Genomic DNA, 22,065 nt, shown 5'->3' on the forward strand with positions numbered 1-22,065 from the left:
GACCGGGCCTAAGCCAGCAGGTGGACATCCCCCGAAGGGGTCCAGACTGCGAGAGGGCACAGGCAGGTCTGAGAGACCGCCCCCCCACCCCCGCCCCCCGAATGCACACATTTTTGTGCACCAGGCCTCCAGTATTGTTATAAATCTCTATGATCATAATGGCCATCACAAGTAGGATGATGGACTGAGGGGAGGTGCTATGCTATCCCCACCAGTGTAGAATGTATTCTAAGAGCAAGAGGGTGAATATTACCTTAATTGTTTGATTGAAGACTACTAATTCAGTTCTAAGATGTGTAGGACATCTCTGTAAGTACAATAAAGCTCACAAGTAAGCATGTGCTTTCCCTTTAAATAGGACAGTTTGTGATGGAGCACCACACCCTGCCAGATGTGAAGTCTTTCATAATGACTCCAGACCACCTGGGAGGAATGGAATTTGGCCTGCAGCTACTGTGGAGTGCTCAGACCTTTGATTCTCCTTATCAACTCTGGAGAGCCACAAGCTCTTATAACAGGTGAATACAGGGTAGAGGCACTCACGGGTAGGACTGGCATGTTTGCAGATCTTTTCAGGAGCTTGGGAAATAGGGCTTTTCTTCAAAGGCTAGATTTCTTTCTTTTTAAATTCATTGGGGTGATATTGTTTCATAAAATTATAGGTTTCAAGGTACATTTCTATGATACATGATCTGTATGTTGTATTGTGTGCCCACCACCCAAAGTCAAATCATTTTCTGTCTCCCTTTACTACCCTACCTCCACCCTCCCTCCCTCTGGTAACCACTATACCTATTGTCTGTGTCTATGAGTTTTTATTTGTTTTTCTTGTTTGTTTATTTGTTGCTTTCAGTTTTATATCCCACATGTGAGTGAAATCATATGGTTCTTGACTTTTTCTGTCTGACTTATTTTGCTTAGCATGATATTCTCAAGGTCCATCCACGTCATTGAAATGGCAGTATTTCATTTTTCTTATGGTTAGGTAAACAGTATTCCATGGTATATATGTACTATATTCTTTTTATCCAATCATCTAGTTTCTATTTCAAAAGGAGAATGGATAGAAACAACACTAGCTAATAGAGAAGAAAGCAAATGTAGCTCAGATCAGCTTCTGAAAAACAAAACAAAACAAAAATTGGAAGTACTCACCTTATTCTAAGGGTAAGACCAGGCAGAGCATACATAACTTTCACTCACATTCCATTGGCTAGAATTTAATTATATGGTTCTCCTGCCTGCAAGGGAAGCTGGGGAATGTGCCAAATAAAACCTTAGTGCAAAAAAGGAATTTCATTCCAATCGCCTCCAGCAGGGACAATTCAGGATCCCTGATTATTAGGTCCACATGTCACTCCTTATGGCCCAGTGCCCTATAAAATAAATAACAATGTGTATTCCTTCCCACACCCAACACAGAGGTAGAATAGAAATTGGATAGATACAGTAAATTATCTCATTTGTAAAAGAGAAAAAATAGGAAAATCAAAATTAAAAGTATTACCATAAAAAGAATAGTGGGAAACCAGGAGTCTGTCTTAAATAATATTATCCCCATGTTATAGACTGTGAAAGTAAGGTCTATATTTGCCATGGAGATGTTATTCTAGCTTTATAGTTAAGAAGTGTCAGCCCAGCCGGGTGTGGCTCAGCGGTTGAGCATTGACCCAGGAACCAGAAGGTCACCATTTCGATTCCCGGTCAGGGCATATGCCTGGGTTGCGGGCTCGATCCCCAGCATGGGGTGTGCAGGAGGTAGCCAATCAATGATTCTCTCTCATCATTGATGTTTCTATCTCTCTCTCCCTCTCCTTTCCTCTCTGAAATCAATAAAAATATTTTTTTTTAAAAAAAAAAGAAGTGTCAGATTGCCCTAAAAATTATTTTCAAAAAGATTTCTTCAATTATAAACTTTTGGTCTTTTGAGAGAGAGGAGGAGGAGAGAGAGAGATTTGTTGTTCCACTTATGTATGTATTCATTGCTTAGTCATTGTATGTACCCTAACTGGGGATGGAACCCACAACCTTGTGTTTTTTGGGATGATGCTCTAACCAACTTAGCTACCCAGCCAGGGCCATAAGCTTTTGGTCTTGTGTCAGGTATTTTTGTGTGTAATGATTCCTTTGAAATCATTATCATGAGATTATGCATGTAATTTTCCCAATTTATAGCCGAGAAACTGTCCTCTTTAAATCCTCTGCTAACTCCTCACCACTACTGAAGTCCAACTCTTTAAAGGTACAAGACCATCCCCTCTCTTCTAGCCTCATCTCAAACCCAGCCTTCTCACCATATTCAATATCTCACCAAGCCCTAAACCCATAGCCCATCTCTACCCACTGCCTCTGCAGTTCCCTCTGCCTTTCCCACTTCCTTCCTCTTACAAAACTCCAATTCCTCTGAGCCACAACTCAAATACTGACCCTCTATGACACCTTCCCTGACTCTCTTTCAGTACTAGAAGCTCCTCCCCCTTGTTCCCACTTTGTTCCAGCTTCTACTATGACCCAGCTCATCCTATATAATAAAGAGGTAAAATTGACCATCACACCCTCGCACAAGATGGCTGCCCCTATGTGGTCAAAAGATGGCCACCACAAGATGGCCTGCAGGGGAGGGCAGTTGGGGGCAACCAGGCCTGCAGGGGAGGGCAGTTGGGGGCAATCAGGCCTGCAGGGGAGGAAGGGCAGTTGGGAGGGGGGCAGGCCTGCAGGGGAGGGCAGTTAGGGGGGACCAGGCTGACAGGGGAGGACAATGAGGGGCAACCAGGCCAGCAGGGGAGGGCAGTTGGGGGCAACCGGGCCAGCAGGGAAGGAATTAGGCATTGATCAGGCTGGCAGGGGAGTGGTTAAGGGGTAATCAGGATGGCAGGCAGAAGCAGTTAGGGGCAATCAGGCAGTCAAGCAGGCAAGCGGTTAGGAGTCAGCAGTCCTGGATTGTGAGAGGGATGTCTGACTGCCAGTTTAGGCCTGATCCCACAGGCCTATCCCTCCCCCCTGCCCTCCTCTGCAGGCCCGATCACCCTCACAGGGATCATGCCTAAACCAGCAGTTGGACTTCCCCCAAGGGGTCCCGGATTGGAGAGGGTGCCGGCTGGGCTGAGGGAACGCCCCCCCCCCCCCAGTGCATGAATTTGTGCACCAGGCCTCTAGTCCTATATAATAAAAGCCTAATATGCTGTGTCCGGTCAACCGGTCAGCCATTCAACCAATCAAAGCATAATATGCTAGTGATATGCTAAGGCCCCTCAACTGTTTGCTATGATGTGCACTGACCACCAGGGGGCAGATGCTCTGACTGGTAGGTTAGCTTGCTGCTGGGGTCCGGCTGATCAGGACTGAGCGAGACAGGCTGGACATGCCCTGGAGCCCTCCCGTGGTCCCTCCCCAGCTGGCCAACCTCCCGTATCCCTCCCCAGCATGCACCAGTGGGGTTCCTCAGCCTGGCCTGTACCCTCTTGCAATCTGGGACCCCTAGGGGGATGTCAGAGAGCCAGTTTTGGCCCGATCCTACAGGCCAGGACCAGGGACCCCACGGGTGCACAAATTCATGCACCAGGCCTCTAGTTATATTATAATGGTCTAAATAGACTCTCATTTTCCACTAGGTTGTGAGCTTCCCAAGTGTAAAAGACATGTTTGCTTTCTCTTGAATCCCCAGAACTGTAGGTTTTAGCATATGTAGGTCCTTAATAAACATCCTGTAGGAGATTCTATTTGCAGTAAGGAGATAAAATATATAGAAAAATTTCAAAGTGAAGAAAAACACCACAAATTCTACTCTCTGTGCACGGTGAGAAACATTGAAGCCCAAGGGCATGGTTGTCCAGGGAATGGAGAGCCCAAGATAGGCTGGGAGCTGAGCAGGGCTTCCTGGGGGAGGTGGGCTAACTGGTGCTCCAGGTTTAGATGTGGGAAATGTCTACTTTTTACAAAGGAGGGGGAAAAAAGCTGTATGATTAAAGACCTGCATCTAGGACAGTGTTTGGCATATTGGCAGGGATAGTGAAGAAATTAACCTAAATGGTATTTAAGGATGGGGAAAAGTGGGGCTGTGAGCCCGAGAGAACATGCAATTTATCTGCATTCATTTGTCTAACAAATATTTATTAAGCCTTTGCTATGTGTCAGTGAACAAAATAAATATCCCTGTATGCAGCACTGCAAGTAAGACACAAGAGTAGGAATAACATATAAATATAAGTATTAACATGTTAGAAGGTGGTGAGTGGTGTGGGAAATAAATGGTACAGAGCAGGGTAAGGGGACTCAGGAGAAGGGGATAATGTCATTTTAATTAGGATGTTCAGAGTAGGCCTCACAGGAGGTGCATTTGAACAGAGACTTGAAGGAGGGAAGGGGCTTGCTCAGCAGATTATCTGGGGAAGAGGTTTCAGACAAAGTCCCTGAGGTGGCAGCATTTCTGACATGCTCAGACCAGCATGGAGCCCAGAGTGGCTGGAGCAGAGGAGGGTCATGGCAATGAAGAAGCAAGGAGATGGGGTAGGGCCAGGGGTGGGCACTGTAGGCCAGGGTGTGGACTTTGGCTTTTAGTGTGAACCACTGCAGGGTTTGAGCAAAAGTCTGGCCTGACTTTTTGAAAGCCAGGGTCAGGCAAGTAGAGTTCTGCCTAATTAGGCGTTTCTATTAATTAAGGGTTGCTATTTACCTTATACATGTCAATTTTCATGCCTTTCAAATATGGTGTACAGAGTTTCATTTTCTGCTGCTCCAGGCTTTACAGGAAGATGCAAAAACTATGGACATACCGACATACAGATTTTCAGGGCAGGGCATGAACGGCCCTAGAAACTAAGCCCTGAGAATTTGCATGGTTTGTCTAAAATCATATGAGCAGCCTGGCTGGTGTGGTTCATGGTTTGATTCCTGGTCAGGGGACTGCCCAGGTTGCAGGCTTGATCCCCAGTAAGGGGTGTGCAGGAGGCAGCTAATAGATGATGTTTCTATCTCATTGATGTTTCTATCTCTATCCCTTCCCCTTCCTTTTTCTGTAAAATCAATAAAATAAAACATTTTAAAAAGCAAACATTCAGCCCAAGCTGGTTTTGCTCAGTGACTACAGCATAGGCCCGAGGACCCAAGGGACTCAGGTTCAATTCCAGTCAAAGACACGTACCTCAGTTTCAGGCTTGATCTCACACCAGTTAGGGCCCATGTGGGAGGCAACCAATCGATGTGTCTCTCTCACATCGCTGTTTCCTTATCTCTCCGCGCTCCCACTCTCTCTAAAAAAGTCAATGGAAAAATTTTATTCTGGTGAAAATTTATAATAATAATAATAAATAAATAAATAAATAAAATCATGCAACCAAAGCAGAGGCAAAGCCAAGCCCTGGTTAGACTGTCTCCCGTGTTCTACCCAGGCCCATTCCACTAATCTGATCCCAGGATGACCTATAAAAGTTTTATTTATTTAGTTAGTTAGTTAGTTAGTTAGTTATTTCCAAATCTTTGCTATCACTTTAGTACTAAATAGATATAAAGAATACAAAAGAAGCGGTGAAAGAATAAACACGTGGCTGTGAGGACCGTTTGCAGATTGCGCCCAGCAGTCTAAATTAAAATTCACAGGCCTGCGCTCTTCTGTGAATGGATGGCAGCCTCCCAAGGCCCTTGAAGAATCTCCCGGAAGCTTCTGGATGTTTGGCTGCCTTCCAGGCAACCTGCCAGGGTTGGACTATTACTCTATGGCAAGTGTGGGAAATGAAGTAGGCGAGGGTGCAAATGCCCATGCCCTCCATGCCGTGACCTGCAGAACCCTGTGCCCCACCGTAAACAGGGCCATTCCCAACGAGTAGTCTCCTATGAGAAGTGATATTGTTCTCCAACTTCAGAAAGTGATGAGGCTGTAGTTTGGGAGAGGATTGGATGCTAATGAAATGGACTTCGGGGCTTCCTCTAGAGGGTAGGCATTTGCTACCTCTTCCATGAGAGCAGGAGCCGACATGGTTGTATGTTAATAAATAAAGCTTCTGTAGTTGAGGATGCGTTCATTGAATAGGGTTGTCAGTCAACAGGAAACTCTAAACAGAAATTGTCCAACAAGTTTAGGGAATCTATAGGAAGTGGCCAGTTCTACTTTGTCTTCACCTGAGCCTGTTAGGTTTTTATAAACAGTGTGTCTTTCTAGCTTTCCTCATGAAAAGGACTTGAATAGATTAAAGTAGCTCTATTTAGCAGCTGGCTGATACTCTGAAGATAAGAATGATCAGTGATGACTTCCTGAAAATTGTGTTTGCAGACTCATAAAGTTCTGAAACTATTTCTGGGTGAGCAATCGGTAAATTATTCCCTCTAACCGCAATCTGCTCTGCATGTTTCCAGAAAGGACTACTCAGGGGAGTACACCATCTTCCTGATCCCTTGTACCGTGCAGCCCACACAGCCGTGGGTCGACCCAGGAGAGAAGCCTTTGGCCTGCACTGCACATGCCCCGGAAAGGTAGGGAAATAGTGTCGATCTTCATTGTTAATGAATTTGCCTACTGGATAACAGTTATTTGTAATCCCAAAACCAATTTGGTGGGAGGTGGGGGTGCTTTCATGGTATTTAAGAACATGCACAGTGGCAAAATGTCGAGTCCCCTGACACCCATTCCCAGCTCAGGCTGAGCAAGGCAGTGGTCCGCGGTCATGTTTCAGCTCCCATACAGCAAACAGGTGTCCTTCTCACAGTTTGTTTAGTGCCATGTTTGAATTTTTGTCCTTTTTATGGGTGATTTCCTTGTTTAAAATGTCTCCCGCCCAGCTGGCATGGCTCATTGGTTGAGCGTTGCCCTATGAACCAGAAGGCCACAGTCCGATTCCCAGTCGGGGCACATGCTTGGTTGTGGGCTCCATCCCCAGTAGGGGGTGTGCAGGAGGCAGCCGATCAATGATTCTCTCTTATCATTGATGTTTCTCTCTCTCCCTTCCTCTCTGAAATCAATAAAAATATATTTTTAAAAAAACAACACTTAAATTGGCTCTCAAGTAGAGTGCAGAAGAGCCATCTGGTGTTCCTAAGTGCAATAAGGCTGTGATGTGCCTCGGGGATGTCAGGTGTGACTTTCAGTGCTGGTACTGTGAGTTCTATGTCAGTGAATCACCAATATGTACTAAGATGTCTTTAAGCAGAAACACGCATAAGACAAGTCAGCTGTTAATCAGTTGATGACCATGTTGGGCCCACGGTTGCAGGAACTCTGTCCTGTATTCCCCCCAGGAGCAGGGTCAGTGTTCACTAACTCAGTGTTCACTGTGACTTTACAGACCATCATTACCACAAATAAAGAGAATCAACTATGCATCAGCTCATACCTACCTCAGACCTAAGACTGAGTCATATCTATGTTCATTCATTCAACCAGTACTTACTCAGCTCTTATTATGTGCTTCGCTCTGGCCTGGACTTGAACATTCTAGCAGGGATTAAAGGAACCTCTGCTCTCAGGCAGTTTATCACCCAATGCCCCCTTTCTAAGAGCGGAGCAAAGTGAATTAGAAACATTTCTAAGAAAAGATGCTGAGGACAGAATTTGACATTATTACTAAGAGGAGACAATTTGGAATGGTTTTCAAATTAAGAGACTGAGCTGGCCATTGGATTTGGTGATGTGGAAGTCATTGATGACAAAGGGCAGGTTCGGTGGACTAAGCGAAATAAGGCCTGATTGGAGTGGGTTCAAGGGAGAGGCGACAACGTGGGGACAACAGGGAAAAACAGTGAGTAAAGGACGGCAGAGGATAGAGGCAGTAGCTAGAAACATGAGGTGTCAATGGAGGTTTTATTTGTGTTTTAGGTTGAAAGTATTTCAGGATGTTTGTATGTTGGTAAGAATAACCCTATCGGTCTGTGATGGGGAATTTGATGGTGTTGTGAGAGGGGGAAATCTGCAGAGCCAGGTCCTGGAGTAAGGCAGGGGCAGAATCAGGACAGGGCTGGCCTTCTCTAGAACCAGAAAGAGGAAGGCAGGCAGCCCGAGGAGACAGGTGGAGGGGGATTCGTGGATTGGGAGGATAAGGAGGACAAAGTACATATTTGATTGGATCTATTTTCTCCATGAGGAGCTCTGAGGTTTGGGGAGAGAGGAGGAAGTATTTTCTCATATGATCTTCTTACTGACTTTTTCTTTCTCCACCTTGCTTTGTTGTAAGAATAGCATATATAATATATAAAATGTACAAAATACATGTTAATTGTTTATGTTATCAGTAGGACTTCCAGTCAATAGTATGCTACTAGTAAAGTTTTGGGGGAGTCAAAACTTATACGCACATTTTCTACTGGGCAGGTGTTAGCACCACTCCCCACATTGTTCAAGGTCAATTATACATACACTTGTAACACCTCACCACAGTTAAGATAGTAAATATACCTATTTCCTCCAAAAGTTTCTTCATACTTCTTTGTAATCCTTCCCTCCCATCCCACCCTAACTGCCGGGGCTGACCAGCAGACCCTGAGCGAGGGATGAATGAATTACTCCCACACAATGTTTGCTGTAAAAGAGAGGGCTAAGGGACTACCTGGCTAAAGGAACCAGGCAGCCTCGTTTGCCTGCCTCATTAGGCTTTTATTGTAGCAGCAGTTTGAGATAAAGTTTATCTTTTAGATACAATCAGTAGGGTAAGTAATTTTGGGAGGACACATGTGTTTGTAATGTCCTTTAAGCGAGGACACCCAAAGATTAAGCATAAGGATTCTAGTAAACACCCGGGGATCTGCTCATCCACAGACTTCTTTGGAAAGGTCAAGGAATAATTAGGGGCACCGCCTTCAGCACTCCCCTAAGTTGGTATCCCAATAAACAGGGCAGGCGGCCTTCCGCACACTTCCGTTTTCTAAGAATGTCTTCCTTACAAACTTTCCAACCAAGTCTCATGCTTCCCAACACCTAACCATTCCTTATCCTCGGTACCCACTGACCTGTTTTCTGTCCCTACAGATTCGTTTATATTTCTAGAAAGCTATATAAATGCCACCACACAGTACACATTCTTTCTCTCTGGCTTCTTTCCCTCAGCATGATTATTTGATCCATTCATGGGTTAGTATATCGGTATTTTGTTCCTGTTATTATTGGATTGTATTCCATGGCATGGATATGCTACAATTTGTTTGTCGATTTATGGGTTGATGGACATTTGGGTTGTTTCCAAGTTGTGGCAATGATAAATAAAGCTGCAATGGATATTTATGTATATGCCTTTATATGGACATATGCTTTTTATTTTCTTGTGTAAATGCCTAGGAATGGAATGGCTGGATCATGAATGTTTAACTTTTTAAGGAACTGCCACACTTTTTCCGAAGTGTTTGCAAATATGTAACAATGTGTGTACATTTCCCTCATGGGTGTGTCAGAGTTCTAGTTCCCCTGCGCCCTGATGAAAGTGGTCAGGGAGGTCTTGGTGTGGTTTCAGGATTAGAGAGGGTGTGTAGAAGAGGAGAGCAGGAAAGATAGGAGGTGCCAGTTAGAGAAGTGAGGAGTTTGAAAATGAGATTTTGGAGGTGGTGCATAGTAGGACTGTGAAGCATGGGTGTCTTCAGAGAACAAGCTCTTTGGAGGTGAGGACATCAGGAACTGGGAGGCTGGGACGTTAGATGGTTCATCCATTTGGAAACTGAAATCACCAGGAGCGATGCTAGAGAGCACATAGTCAGCCAAATGTCGGCGGGAAGGTGACCAGGAAAGTGGTAGTTGGCTGCAATAAAGGGCAAACGTGACAAATGCTGGGGAATCTTACTCATATATTAAAGTTTTTAAATTGTGAAATGTTTTAGATACTCAGAAACCATATATAGAACATATATAAAACCTCAAGAAATAGAACATTACCTGATGTGAATTGCAACTGCAACGAATTGAATATCCCCTGGGCTGTGATACGGATGATAAAATGAATGATACTAACTACCAGTGACATTAATGACCATGTGTGGAGTGTGGACTAGGTGGTGGGCCTGCACTAAGCTCTTCACTTTACTTCTCACTACAGTGATTCCCCCACAAGATTGACACTGTTTTTTCCACTTTGTAACAAATGGAGTCAAAGAAAAAAAAAAGAAATAGAGCATTACCAGTACCTTTTAAATACCCTCAGTGCCCCTTCCAACTGCACTCCCTCCCCCTCCCCCGAAGGTAACTGCTAGCCTGAGGCTGTACTTCTCTTCTCTGGTTTTCATGGTTCACCTCATATTTACTTTTATGTGGTTTTACCTGATGTGTGTGTGGGTTGTTTTTAAACTCTCTATAAAAATTTCAGCCCTGGCTAATGTGGCTCAGTTGGTTGGAGCATCTTCGGCACATACCCAGGTTGTGGGTTCTATCTCTAGTCGGGCATATGCAGGAGGCAACTGATGGAAGTTTCTCACATCGACATGTTTTTTTCTCTTTTTTTCTCTCTCAAAATGTATATAAATACATAAATAATAAAAAAATAAATGACTTCAGACTGCATGAATTCTCTTTGCAGATTTTTTTTTTGTTTGGCTCAGTGAATCAAATGTTGATTCATAAGTGAATCTACATTTGTGTTGGTTCATGTAGCTGTGGTTTGGTTTTCATTGCGTTAAGGTGTTCATTGTAGGAATAACCCATAACTTGTTTACCACTCTATTTGGCTTGTAATTTCAGATTCTCTCTATTACAAAGGATATGATACGTGTCTTTTAGTGTATATGTGAAAGAACTCTTTCTTCAGGGTAGGTGCTGGATTTTTTTTGTGTGTAAAACAAGACAGGAACACTGGTGTGAAAATGGTAAAAGGAGCAAAGACACCAGCCTATCTGCAGGCTCAGCGCCATGTGGGTGAGGGAGGCTGCAGGGGAGGGTGTTGTTGAGTATACTGAGGCTTCAGGGTTGGAAATCCTTCTCCATTATTCCCAGTGACTTTCTCCTTGGGCCTCACCTTGCTGTTGATCATCTCTATGGCTCTATGTGGATGCAATAGAAGTATAACACAAAAACAATCAAGACAGACTCAGGGAACTCAGACTTCATTCAAAAGAATTGTGTTTCATATTATGCCTAATTTTGTGAGCTCTGTCAAACATTCTAACCTTATAAATCATCGTCATCATCACCATCGTGAGTCCATTGTTCCTTCTGTTGAATCAATTAAGATTTATTGAGTGTCCTATGTCCCTGGCACTATGTGGATTCTGGTAATGCAACTATTAACAAGAAAAAATGGTTTCCCTGAGTCAGATATATGAACTCTTAGTGCAACTAATGGTTACAGCAAAGCTGTTGAAGTAGGGCAGCCCTGGCTTATGTGGGTATCTCCTATACCCCAAGTTCCTTCTCCAATACTTTCAAATCTACCCACTGGAGCACCTTCGATAAAAGTAAGGAGTAATCAGATGTGCTCTATTGGAAGAGTAAAGCGTTAAAATCATCACGCATGTGCTACTCTGTAACAAATATGTGAATCTGGAGCTTGGCTAGCATTGAAGATACAATGGTGAGCAAATAGATATGGGCCATGAAGTAGATTTCAGTCAGATAGTGACATATTTCACCAAAATATTAAACCATGATCAGTACTATGAAAGAAAACGAATCAAGTTCCTCTCCTATACACACCTCTTCATTCAGTAAATATTTAGCACCTGCAGCAAAGCACTGCTCACAATCCCGAGAAGGGTGGGGAGGGGAGGACAGCTCCTATGACCTTTGCAAAGTTGACCTGCTTTCAAGGAGCTCTTGTTTCTTCTCCCACTTTTAGATTCCTGATACCCATTGCATTCCAGCAGACCAACCGCCCTGTGCCCGTTGTGTATTCTCTCAATACTGAATTTCAGCTCTGCAATAATGAGAAGGTGTTTCTGATGGATCCCAACACATCTGATATGTCACTGGCAGAAATGGATTACAAAGGAGCCTTCTCAAAAGGTGAGTTGTTCCCTTCGCCTGCACAAAGAGACCATGGCTGAATGCAAGAAGTTTTCAAGTAAACCCCTGGACCAACATCTCTGCTCATCAGCTTTCAGTCAACTTGCCAGTGAAGATTCCCTCAGGGTGGATGCCCGTGCAGCCAGCATGTAGTCAAAGGAACAGACCCGTGTTCTTCCTTCATGTCATCCTATATAATAAAAGGCTAATATGCAAATTATCCCCTTGACCAGGAGTTCAACTGGGAGTGGCTGGGCCAGCTGGCCAACAGCCTGTGGCCCCTCCCCCCAGCCAGCCCTGCTCCCGATCGGCCTTGGCTGGACCCCACCCGTGCATGAATTCACCCACCAGGCTTCTAGTTTCACAATAAGATCACACACTTGGCAGTATAGTCATTGGCAGTATGGCACTGTGGGAAAGCACTGGTCTGAGTGGTAAGAAGACTGGAGTTTCCAACCAGATTCTAACACACTGACTCTGGGCAGGTTGCTTTATCTCTCAGTTCCTCAGAGAGATTGCAGTGTGATCCCCACTGCCTGCCAGCCTCAAAGATATGCCAAACATATATGTGCTCTCCATCATACTTTCTCTGCTTGTAATGGTTCCTCTGCCCCCTCCTTGGCCCACACATGGTTACCTTGACTTTTCAAAAGGCTAGCTCTCTCTCTTCCTTCAGGTCTCTACTTACATGTTGATCTCCTCAATAAGCCTTTCCCTGATCACATTGGACAGTCTAACAGAGACCTTCATAGTTTGCACTTTCACAGAACACTCTTCAGTTTTTATAGTGCTTGTCACATTTTTAATGTTTTATAATATATACTAGAGGCTCAGTGCACAAAATTCGTGCATGGGGAGGAGGGTCCCCTCAGCCCAGCCTGCGCCCTCTCCAATCTGGGACCCCTCGGGGAATGTCTTACTGCCGGCAGTTGGACATCCCTCTCACAATCCTGGACTGCTGGCTCCTAATTACTCACCTGCCTGGTCGCCCCTAACTGCTCTTCCCTGCCAGCCTGATCCCCCCTCACTACCTCTGCGTGCCAGCCTGATCACCCCTTACTGCCCCCCCTGCTGGCCTGGTTGCCCCCAACTACCCCCCTCTGCCAGCCTGGTTGCCCCTAACTGCCTCCCTTGCCAGCCTGATCACCCCTTACTGCCCCCCCTGCTGGCCTGATCCCTCCGAACTGCATTCCCCTGCCAGCCTGGTCACCCCATGCAGCCTGCTTGTTCAGTCATTTGGTCGTCCCTCACTAACCCCCCTGCCGGCCTGGTCATAGGCAGCCATCTTGTGAGGGCATGAGGGTCATTTTGCATATTACTTCTTTATTATATAGAATTATTTCCATATGTGTTGCCTATCTCTACCAGTAGACTGTAAGTTACTTGAGAACAGAGATTGTGATCAAATTTGCACAACATACCACCAGTGCCTGGGTGCCCAATAAATATTTGTTGAATGAATAAATTAATTAAACAAGATCTGCCTTTCCTCTCTCAATTACCCCTTCTGCCTTTTTCTTTTAATCTTCTCCTCATATCTGAGTTTTTCTCTCATCCTCAAAACACATTCAAGTCCTGCCCTTACAGGAAAAAAAAATTCTCAACCTTACCTCCACTTCAAACCTTCTTTTCTTTTCTTTGAGGAGCTTCCTGAGGGAGCGGTGAGCATACACTATCGCCATGGCCTTTCTTCACAGTCAGTGCTCCGGCCACCCACTGCAGGCTGGGTTTGTCCCACCACCGCTCAGAACTCTCTCTTGTCGATGACACTAAGTCCATGGATTTTGACACGTTTTTTTCTATTTGGCTTCCTTTTCACCACCTCACCTGACACGGTCTTGCCTTTCTGACCACTTCTCACTCTTCTTCCCTGGGACTCTGTTCTCTGCCCTGTGTATGTTGTTGTCCCCATGTTCTTTGCTTGGCTCCTTCTGTTCTCCCTTCAGTGCTACCTCTGGCCATCCCCATGGCTTGTCCCATCTGTTTACTCTGAACCTGCTAGAGTCCTACTACTTCACAGCCATTCCACAAAAGGTGACCTTATTCCTGATCTCGCCTGAGCTTCATTCCTCATTTCCATGTGCAGTCTGGAACCACCAAGCCTCTCCAGTGGCTGTCTTTCAGATGCCTAGCGATGTCTAGAGCTGGACTTACCTCCCTCCAAACGTGCTTCTCCCCTATCCACTGCCCCGCTGACAGCATCCCCATTCTCCAGGTGCCCCAGGAAACAACCTCAAGGTTATCCTTCTCTTCTTCGCCTCCCCATCCCATCCATGATTGAAATGAATGGAATCCAACTCCTAGACATTGCTTGAATCCACCCCCTTGCCTCTCAACTATAGTTTAGCTATCTATCACTAGAGCATTAAAATAGCCCTTATCTGATCTCTGTGACTCAAGACTCTTAGGTTCCTCCATTCTGTTTTCTGAAGCCCAGGTGTGTTGACATTATGCCCAGGCTTAAAAGCTCCCAGTGTTCCTTTTTACTTACATACTTAAGTCCAGAATCCTCAGCACCATGAGTCTATCTTCATGGGAGCCTCTCCTGCTGGAGTTTCTACTCATCCTACAATCCAATCACACTGACCTACCACAGAGCAAATGCTCTGGACAAGCGTTTGGAGGCGAACTGATTTGTGCTCAACTCCTGTGTCTCATGTCACAGACAGGAAAACTTGGATGAGTTATTTTAAACAGGGGTTATAATTGAGCCTATCTCTTCGGGCTCATGGGAGGATTTAAATAAGACAGTGTAGCTGAAGAACTGTTGTCGCATCAGGCACTAAGTGCCTGGGACTCATACCCTTCCAGCATTCAGTATTTTGTACTGGAGTTTCTTTCCCCTAGAATGCTCTCCCTGCCTCCTCCTTCCATCTCAGATGCTCTATCTGACAAACACCTACTCATGTTTCAGGATTATGCTCAAATATCGTCTCCTTGTTATAACCTTCCATACCTCTCCCCAGGCAGATTTCTTTGCTCAGCGACATGCTTATTTAACTTCATGTACCTTCCTCTATTGTGGCTGACAACAGCATAAAGTTGTGGTGGTGAATAGTGTAGGCGGTAGAGCAGTGATGGCGAACCTATGACACGCGTGTCAGAGGTGACACACAAACTCATTTTTTTGGTTGATTTTTCTTTGTTAAATGGCATTTAAATATATAAAATAAATACCAAAAATATACGTCTTTGTTTTACTATGGTTGCAAATATCAAAAAATTTCTATATGTGACACGGCACCAGAGTTAAGTTAGGGTTTTTCAAAATGCTGACACGCCGAGCTCAAAAGGTTCGCCATCACTGCTGTAGAGCCAAAGTACCTTGACTTTGAATCCCACTTCCTAACTTTGTGACCTTCAACAAGTCACTTAACCAGTCTGTGCCTTGATTTTCTCATTTGTGAAATTGCCAGTACTATATGAGTTCTTACATGGAAAGGACTTAGTTCAGTACCCAGCAAATAGTATAAGCTTGATAAATGTTAGCTATTTTAGCAATTACTTAGCTATCATGACTGTCCTCTCAGCTACATCTCCCTCACCTTTGTATTCCCTGCACATAAAAGAGTGCTTAGCATACCTTAAATGCTTAATTAATACATTTTGAATAAAAGAAGCACATGGATTCATAGAGCTCTTCATAGAAAGGTATTTTTGTCTCTAAGAGAGTGTGTTAAATCCCTTCTACCCTTGACATTTCTTTCTCTTTAAAGTCTGACCTAATTAATGCTGCCCAATCTTTCCAGGTCAAATCCTTTATGGCCGAGTACTTTGGAATCCAGAACAAAACCTTAATTCTGCTTACAAACTCCAGCTGGAGAAAGTCTATCTTTGTACTGGCAAGGATGGCTATGTGCCTTTCTTTGATCCCACTGGGACAATCTACAATGAAGGGCCACAGTATGGGTGCATTCAGCCAAACAAACACCTAAAACACAGATTCTTGCTGCTGGTATGTAACTGTTGATGTTAAAGAGATGACACTTGAGTAGATTTTCTCAGCTCTGAGTCCTGTCTAAAGCTAATAGAACTCCACTCTTTACGGTTTTATATATTTGTGTGTCTAATACATATATACATATTATTGTTGTTGCTTCTCTCTGATCAGCTGAATTCTAGTACAGATCTGATGGTATAGTGGGTAACAGACAAGCTATTATTAATATCCCAGGAAAAGGGAAGTCTAGCCCAGTGTTTCTCGAGGTGTGGCCCAGAGACCCTGAACATCCTCAGCACTCATTCAGGGAGTCCACAAGGTCAAAACTACGTTCCTACCAGTATGATGACATTTGCCTTTTTCACACTCATTCCTTCATGAGTGTAGAGAGCATGAAAGGTTTATTGATATGATTTCAGATTCCACATTGTAACTAATATTTTTAAAATAGCACTTATCACCTTATTGATAAAAGTTATTGATAAAAGCTATTAAAATATTCTTCCCTTTAAACTGAGTAACTGTGTGAGGTCATTTTCTTCATATAAACAACATAGCACAACTGACTGAATATAGGAGTTATGAGAATCTAGTTCTTTTCTAAAGATTTGCAAAAATATAAAGCAATGCCAGCTCTTTTTGGGGGAAGGTAGGGGTGAATATAGGTATTTTCTCTAAAAAAAAATATGTTACTTATGTTAATATGTAATGGGTTTTTCACTGACATTTTAAAATGAATTCATAAATAGTATTTCTTGATTTTTCAGTGTTAACTTTAATACAGTAAATACTGATAGATACAAACCACATAAACAAAAGACTTTTGGGGTCCTTGATTTTTAAGTGTATAAATGTTCCTGAGACCAAATAGCTTGAGAGTTATTTGCCTAGGATATCCCGCTCTCTGTGTTTTGAGATCACAGAGGCCGCCAGGTGTCCTCCCTTGGAGGGGGTGGTGGTGCCCAGAGGCGACCCAAGGAGAGGGCTTCTGCTGTGCATTCTCTCCTGACCGCAACCCCAGGCAGGCGGAGAGGACCTTTCTCTTCCCCGTGACTGCTGCTGGCCAGTCCAGTGGTCCCATCTTTCTAAATCTCTTTTTTTTCCCCCTGAAAATCTAGGACCGCAGCCAGCCAGAGGTAACCGATAAGTACTTCCATGACGTGCCCTTTGAGGCCCACTTTGCTTCCGAATTGCCTGATTTCCACGTGGTCAGTAGCATGCCAGGTGTGGATGGGTTTACTCTGAAAGTAGATGCGCTCTATAAGGTGAGTGTGAGAAGAAGGCCACTTTAAAGACTGCAAGAGGAAGACATATCATCTGTGGACTGTCAGCTTCTTTATACAGCACCTTGCTGGCACGTCCTTTTTATTGTTGTTAAGCTTATCATTCACCCCAAATTTTTACCATCTACCTCCAATACGACAAAGTAATGGTAAATTTATTTAATTTGCATCTAGTGTCTTGTTATTGTGCATTCAGGTGCCTACCATATTCTAGTTTTTCCTAATTACTTTTTATATTGCCTGCCTTCTGGGCTCTATTTTCACAAGCATGTGGAAAACATTTAACAAAATCATAAACACAATACAATAATTTAGAATGGCAATAATAAGTAGTATTTGATGAGCAAAAATACTCTAAGCCCCAGTAATAAACAAGAACTTCCAAGATCAAATTCCACTTTTTTCTGTGTCCAAATAGTAATCGATGACCTTAGATTTTAGAACTATTATCACTCTTTGGAAATTAGTTCAAAATCATGGAGGGTTTCAGTGGAGCCAGATGACATGGCAGTAAAATACTGGATGGTATAACTGCTCAGGGGATGTCCAGGGAATATTCAGATTTAGCAAATTTTTGTCAAGTATCTGCTTATTATGCACAGAGTAGGTGTTTAGTGAATAAAGTATCTGCTTATTATGCACAGAGTGTTTAATGAATATTTGTTGAATGACTATTTTAGCTAAACTTCATCAATAAATAGTAAATTAGCATAACAAACAATTAAAGGTCCCTGGGAATAAATGTGGTTATTAATACTGTTACTTCTCTATAATCAAGGAAGACCAACAAATCATAAGCATTTATCAGCTACAGAGAAATAAATTCTTAGGACTATTCTATACACAGATAGACAAAGAGAAAAAGAATGTGAATAGCTGGACCAGGATCACCCTACTTTAGAAATAAAATGGAATCTATAAACTCCATAATATTTGGTTGAATTCTCTAATGGTAAACACCAACCATTGCAAATGCCTTTCTTGAAATGCATCACTTGCATGTATCCACGGAGGCTTACTAGTATGGTGGCAACTGTCTTCCCATTTCCTTTTGTCAGAGGTGTCTGTGGGCAGCAATGACATGCTTGGTTTGTCTCCCATTTTCCTCCTCCTGCAGGTGGAAGCAGGACACCAGTGGTACCTCCAGGTCATCTACATCATTGGCCCTGACACCCTCTCAGGGCCCCGGGTCCAGCGCTCTCTCACAGCCACTCTGAGGCGCCAACGAAGGGACCTGGTGGACTCCAGTGGCCGGCTGGCCCTTGCCGATTCCCTCATCTATGACAATGAAGGGGACCAAGTCAAGAATGGCACCAATATGAAGTCCCTCAACCTGGACATGCAAGAGCCCGTTGTAGCTGCCTCTCTGTCCCAAACGGGGGCGTCTATTGGCAGTGCGCTCGCTGCTATCATGCTTCTGCTTCTGGTGTTCTTGGTGGCTTGTTTCATCACCAGGAAGTGCCAGAAACAGAGGAAGAAACCGCCCACAGAGGACATTTTGGAGGAATACCCTCTGAATACCAAGGTGGAGGTGCCCAAGAGGAGCCCCGACAGGGTGGAGAAGAACGTGAGCAGACAGTACTGCACCGTGCGGAACGTCAACATACTGAGCGACGCCGAGGGGGCGTACGTGTTCAAAGGTGCTAAAGTGAAAAAATTGAATCTGGAGGTCAGAGTTCACAACAATTTACAAGATGGAACAGAAGTTTAATGGAGGAGACCCATGTGTATTTTTTTTCTAAAATCATTTTTATAAAACGGGAGAAATACTGGTATTTTTATAATCTTGCAGATGAAAAGGGAAAACTATAGCTTTGAGCAGGGGAAGGCACACATCACTTGCATCAACTCACAACTGAGCTACCTCATTCATCAAAGAACCACTAGATCCCCCAGAGTACTGGAATCGCTGTTCCCGTGGACCCCAGTTAGTAGTCTCAGTAGCTGCAGTTGCTCCCGGAAGGCCGATCTTCGAAAGCAAGTGTGTTAGTGTTAGGACGGGAGGTAGACCCTTAGGTTAGCTGATGCATTTCCAAGGAAGGGGAATGGACAGTGGCAGATCTCAGAAAGTGGCCTTCAGGGCCTTTGGTTTCCTCCCCCACTTCCAGCTTTCTTCTCCTTGGGCTTTTCCTGGGCCTCTGGACAACAGAGTTCAAATGGCTGGCACCCAGATTCCATTCAAAATTCTGCTAATCAGCACAATGTTGTATTTCTCATTGCATCCACTTGACAGCCTGCACTCACTCCATGGCCTCTAATTGCACTTTGCCATTTCCAAAGTCCTTTTCACCTGGGGGTTCAAAGTGCTCCAGATACTCACAGGAGAAACCTCGGGCATGGCAGGAGGGGGAGCTGAAACCTACAGAAAGGAGGGGCCTGGCAAGCACCTCAGAGCTATCAAGTTTCTGCACTGCACCCTCGTCCCAGGGAGATGTCCTTGTGCCCAGCTGGTTGATGCTGCATCGAGGACATGTTAGGACACCTTTCTGTCAAAGGATGCTACAAAACAAGGTCACTGCCCATGACCTTTTTCTGCATCGCCATGGATGCTTTAGAAACCTACCACATTTCCTGCTACCCCAGGCTTTGCCCAGGCAATAATAGACAAACCCATGTGCTTTGCTAGCTGTGGGGTTTTTATGGTGCTAGGGTTTCAGGAAAGTAAGTGATGCATTTGAATAAAGCAAATTAGGGTAAAGCCCAGGCCAGAGTGAAATCAGTGAATAGATGCCTACTAATATAAGACAGCAGATAAAGTACTAGTACTCACAGCAGATAAAGGCACCATTCCTGGTACCGTACGTATTTCAGGGATTTCTCTTTGTGGGGGTTCTTTTCTGGTAGCTCAGGCACTTATTTTTTTTACCATATCAGCACATGACAAGGCCACAAACACCTGGCTTTTAAACGATTTCGTGTTCAAATAGCAACTTAACGATTTTGCACATTGTGTACACGCCGCTTGCTGTTGTGTTTCTTTTTGGTTCCTGCCTTATTGCAAAACCATAAGCATGCATGTCTTAAACTGGAGACACCATTTCATTATTCTCTTCCTGATGCCTGGCATGCCATAGTCACTGAGCAAATGACAGCGCCCCTGCACTGCATAATATTTGTACTAGAATGACCCAAGCTCTTTGGAACATTCCAAACTGGGAACACTTTGGTACTAAAAGCTAGAAAGAATGAACTCTGAAAGGTTTTTGGCATCTCTACCATACTCCAAGCTCCTTGAGAGTAGGGCCTGCGTGAGCCGTGACTTTGATTATTCAGCAGTGCCTTGCATATAACAAGCACTCCAGAAATATTTGTTGAGTGAACAGGTGACTGGTGTCACAGGTGAGTTATAGAGGAATAAATTTAGAAACGGGAAGTAAGAGGGTATGGTGGCAATATCACAAGGGAAAGTAGAGAGAAAAGCAAAAACTGGCTTCTACTTGGATTATGAAATAATCTCATTGGAACAAAGAAGCACCAGTTAGCGTAGACATGAATCTGGCCATGCTCTTAAGGAGGACTGAACAGGCAAGTCATAATAGTGCATTAGCAGGAGGTGAGACTGTGACTTGGTCTCCAGAGCAGAACATTAGAGGAATGTCTGACTTAGCATGCTGAGATGAGTGTAAAATTTTCATGATAGTATGAATTGAGGGAGCCCAGAGCTGGAAACGCCTGACTGGTCTGGTGCCACTTGCGATACCAAGCAATTTGGGGCAGAATTTATGTACCTGCCTCACAAACCTCCAGAATTGGTGTCTCATGGCTCCCTGCTCACCAGAGGGGCAGACTCTTCTAACAACCTAGAGGGCTCATGCTAATTCTACAAGGACAGGAAGACAGTCATTTGAGGAGCAACTTTGATTTGGTCCTTTATTTATCGTTCCTCATGCCAGATGCTTACACATTAAAGCAACATCTTTCCATTTGCTCAAATATTCGTCTTGCACACCCTCTCCATTACTACCAAAGGGGACATGTGCATGGGAAGAGTGCAGACAGGTGGCAGGGTGAAGCTAGTTGGGAAGCAATGGAGACAGATCTCTGTGTGCTCCTAGCAGTCTCCATGGAGGAGGTCTTGCGTGGCCAGGGCAGCGTCCTGTGAAGACCTTGAGGTAGTGAATCGTCTGTGTGAAAGGAAGCCCTTGGAATAGTCCTGCCCTCCTTCCTCTCAGCCCTTCCCCCCACTACATACATGTTCCTGAATGCGGTGCTTCTCTAGTGGATGACACATTACATGGAAAGTGTTAAGAGATGTGAACTTGAGATTGACTCTTTTGATACAGAATTTTGTATTTCATTTGTTTTATACTTCATTTAGGGATCAGACCATTTGGTGGCTGATGTGGGATTATACTTCAAAACTCTTGCTTTCTGTTCCTGACTTGCTCACTAAAGCCCTGTGTGTGTGTTACTAACCTCTTACAGCATGCCTTTAGGTAAGAGGGAACAAAGCCCCCAGGGGGTTGCTATTTGCTACCGCACACTGGCTGGCTGTGAAGGTTAAAAGAAAGAAGAGTCTGTAGCTGTTTTCCGCCTGCATTGTCCCCGGGCCTCCTGAAGGACTCCTGCAGTCTCATTGGTGGGTGGGGAATCATGGTGGAATACGTTTGCACAGCCTTCTGACATTCAGGCTCAGTGTCCTGTAGGAATTCTTGTGATTCTTGGATACTGCGCACCTGCTCAGACTGAGTAAAATATTTGTGGTGCTGTCAACCCGATTTCTTGACTCTCAAATGATTTTTGTATTTCCAATACCAATTTGTGTGTGATGAATTTCTGATCTCTTCAATAGCATATGCCACTATATAAATTTGTATTAATAAATGACAGTCTGGTTGCATTTTTTTGTTGTTGCTATGTTCATTTTAGATTATTCATCTCAAAAGACATTGCCATTGAGATGGAAAATCATTTTGCGGCAAAGTTTTTTGGAAAAAGTC

At 44.1% G+C, this 22,065-nt stretch overlaps 1 protein-coding gene across 4 annotated transcripts in view; it reads left to right on the forward strand.

Annotated features, from left to right (window-relative positions):
- FRAS1 (Fraser extracellular matrix complex subunit 1) overlaps positions 1–21,965 on the forward strand; it is a 447,336-nt gene extending 425,371 nt beyond the window's left edge. For 3 of the 4 annotated variants that reach the window (XM_036337385.1, XM_036337380.1, XM_036337378.1), the window contains 6 exons: positions 359–518; positions 6,349–6,465; positions 11,736–11,902; positions 15,652–15,857; positions 16,961–17,107; positions 18,243–21,965. In XM_036337385.1, coding sequence (XP_036193278.1) covers positions 359–518; positions 6,349–6,465; positions 11,736–11,902; positions 15,652–15,857; positions 16,961–17,107; positions 18,243–18,836 — 1,391 coding nt within the window. In that variant the 3' untranslated portion in view covers positions 18,837–21,965. The remainder of the gene's footprint in view (positions 1–358; positions 519–6,348; positions 6,466–11,735; positions 11,903–15,651; positions 15,858–16,960; positions 17,108–18,242) is intronic. The other variant, XR_004972271.1, reaches the window with a different exon arrangement.
- The last annotated feature ends 100 nt before the right edge of the window (positions 21,966–22,065 follow it).

Source organism: Myotis myotis, unplaced genomic scaffold (assembly GCF_014108235.1).
Source record: "Myotis myotis isolate mMyoMyo1 unplaced genomic scaffold, mMyoMyo1.p scaffold_m19_p_1, whole genome shotgun sequence".
Lineage (NCBI taxonomy): Eukaryota > Metazoa > Chordata > Mammalia > Chiroptera > Vespertilionidae > Myotis > Myotis myotis.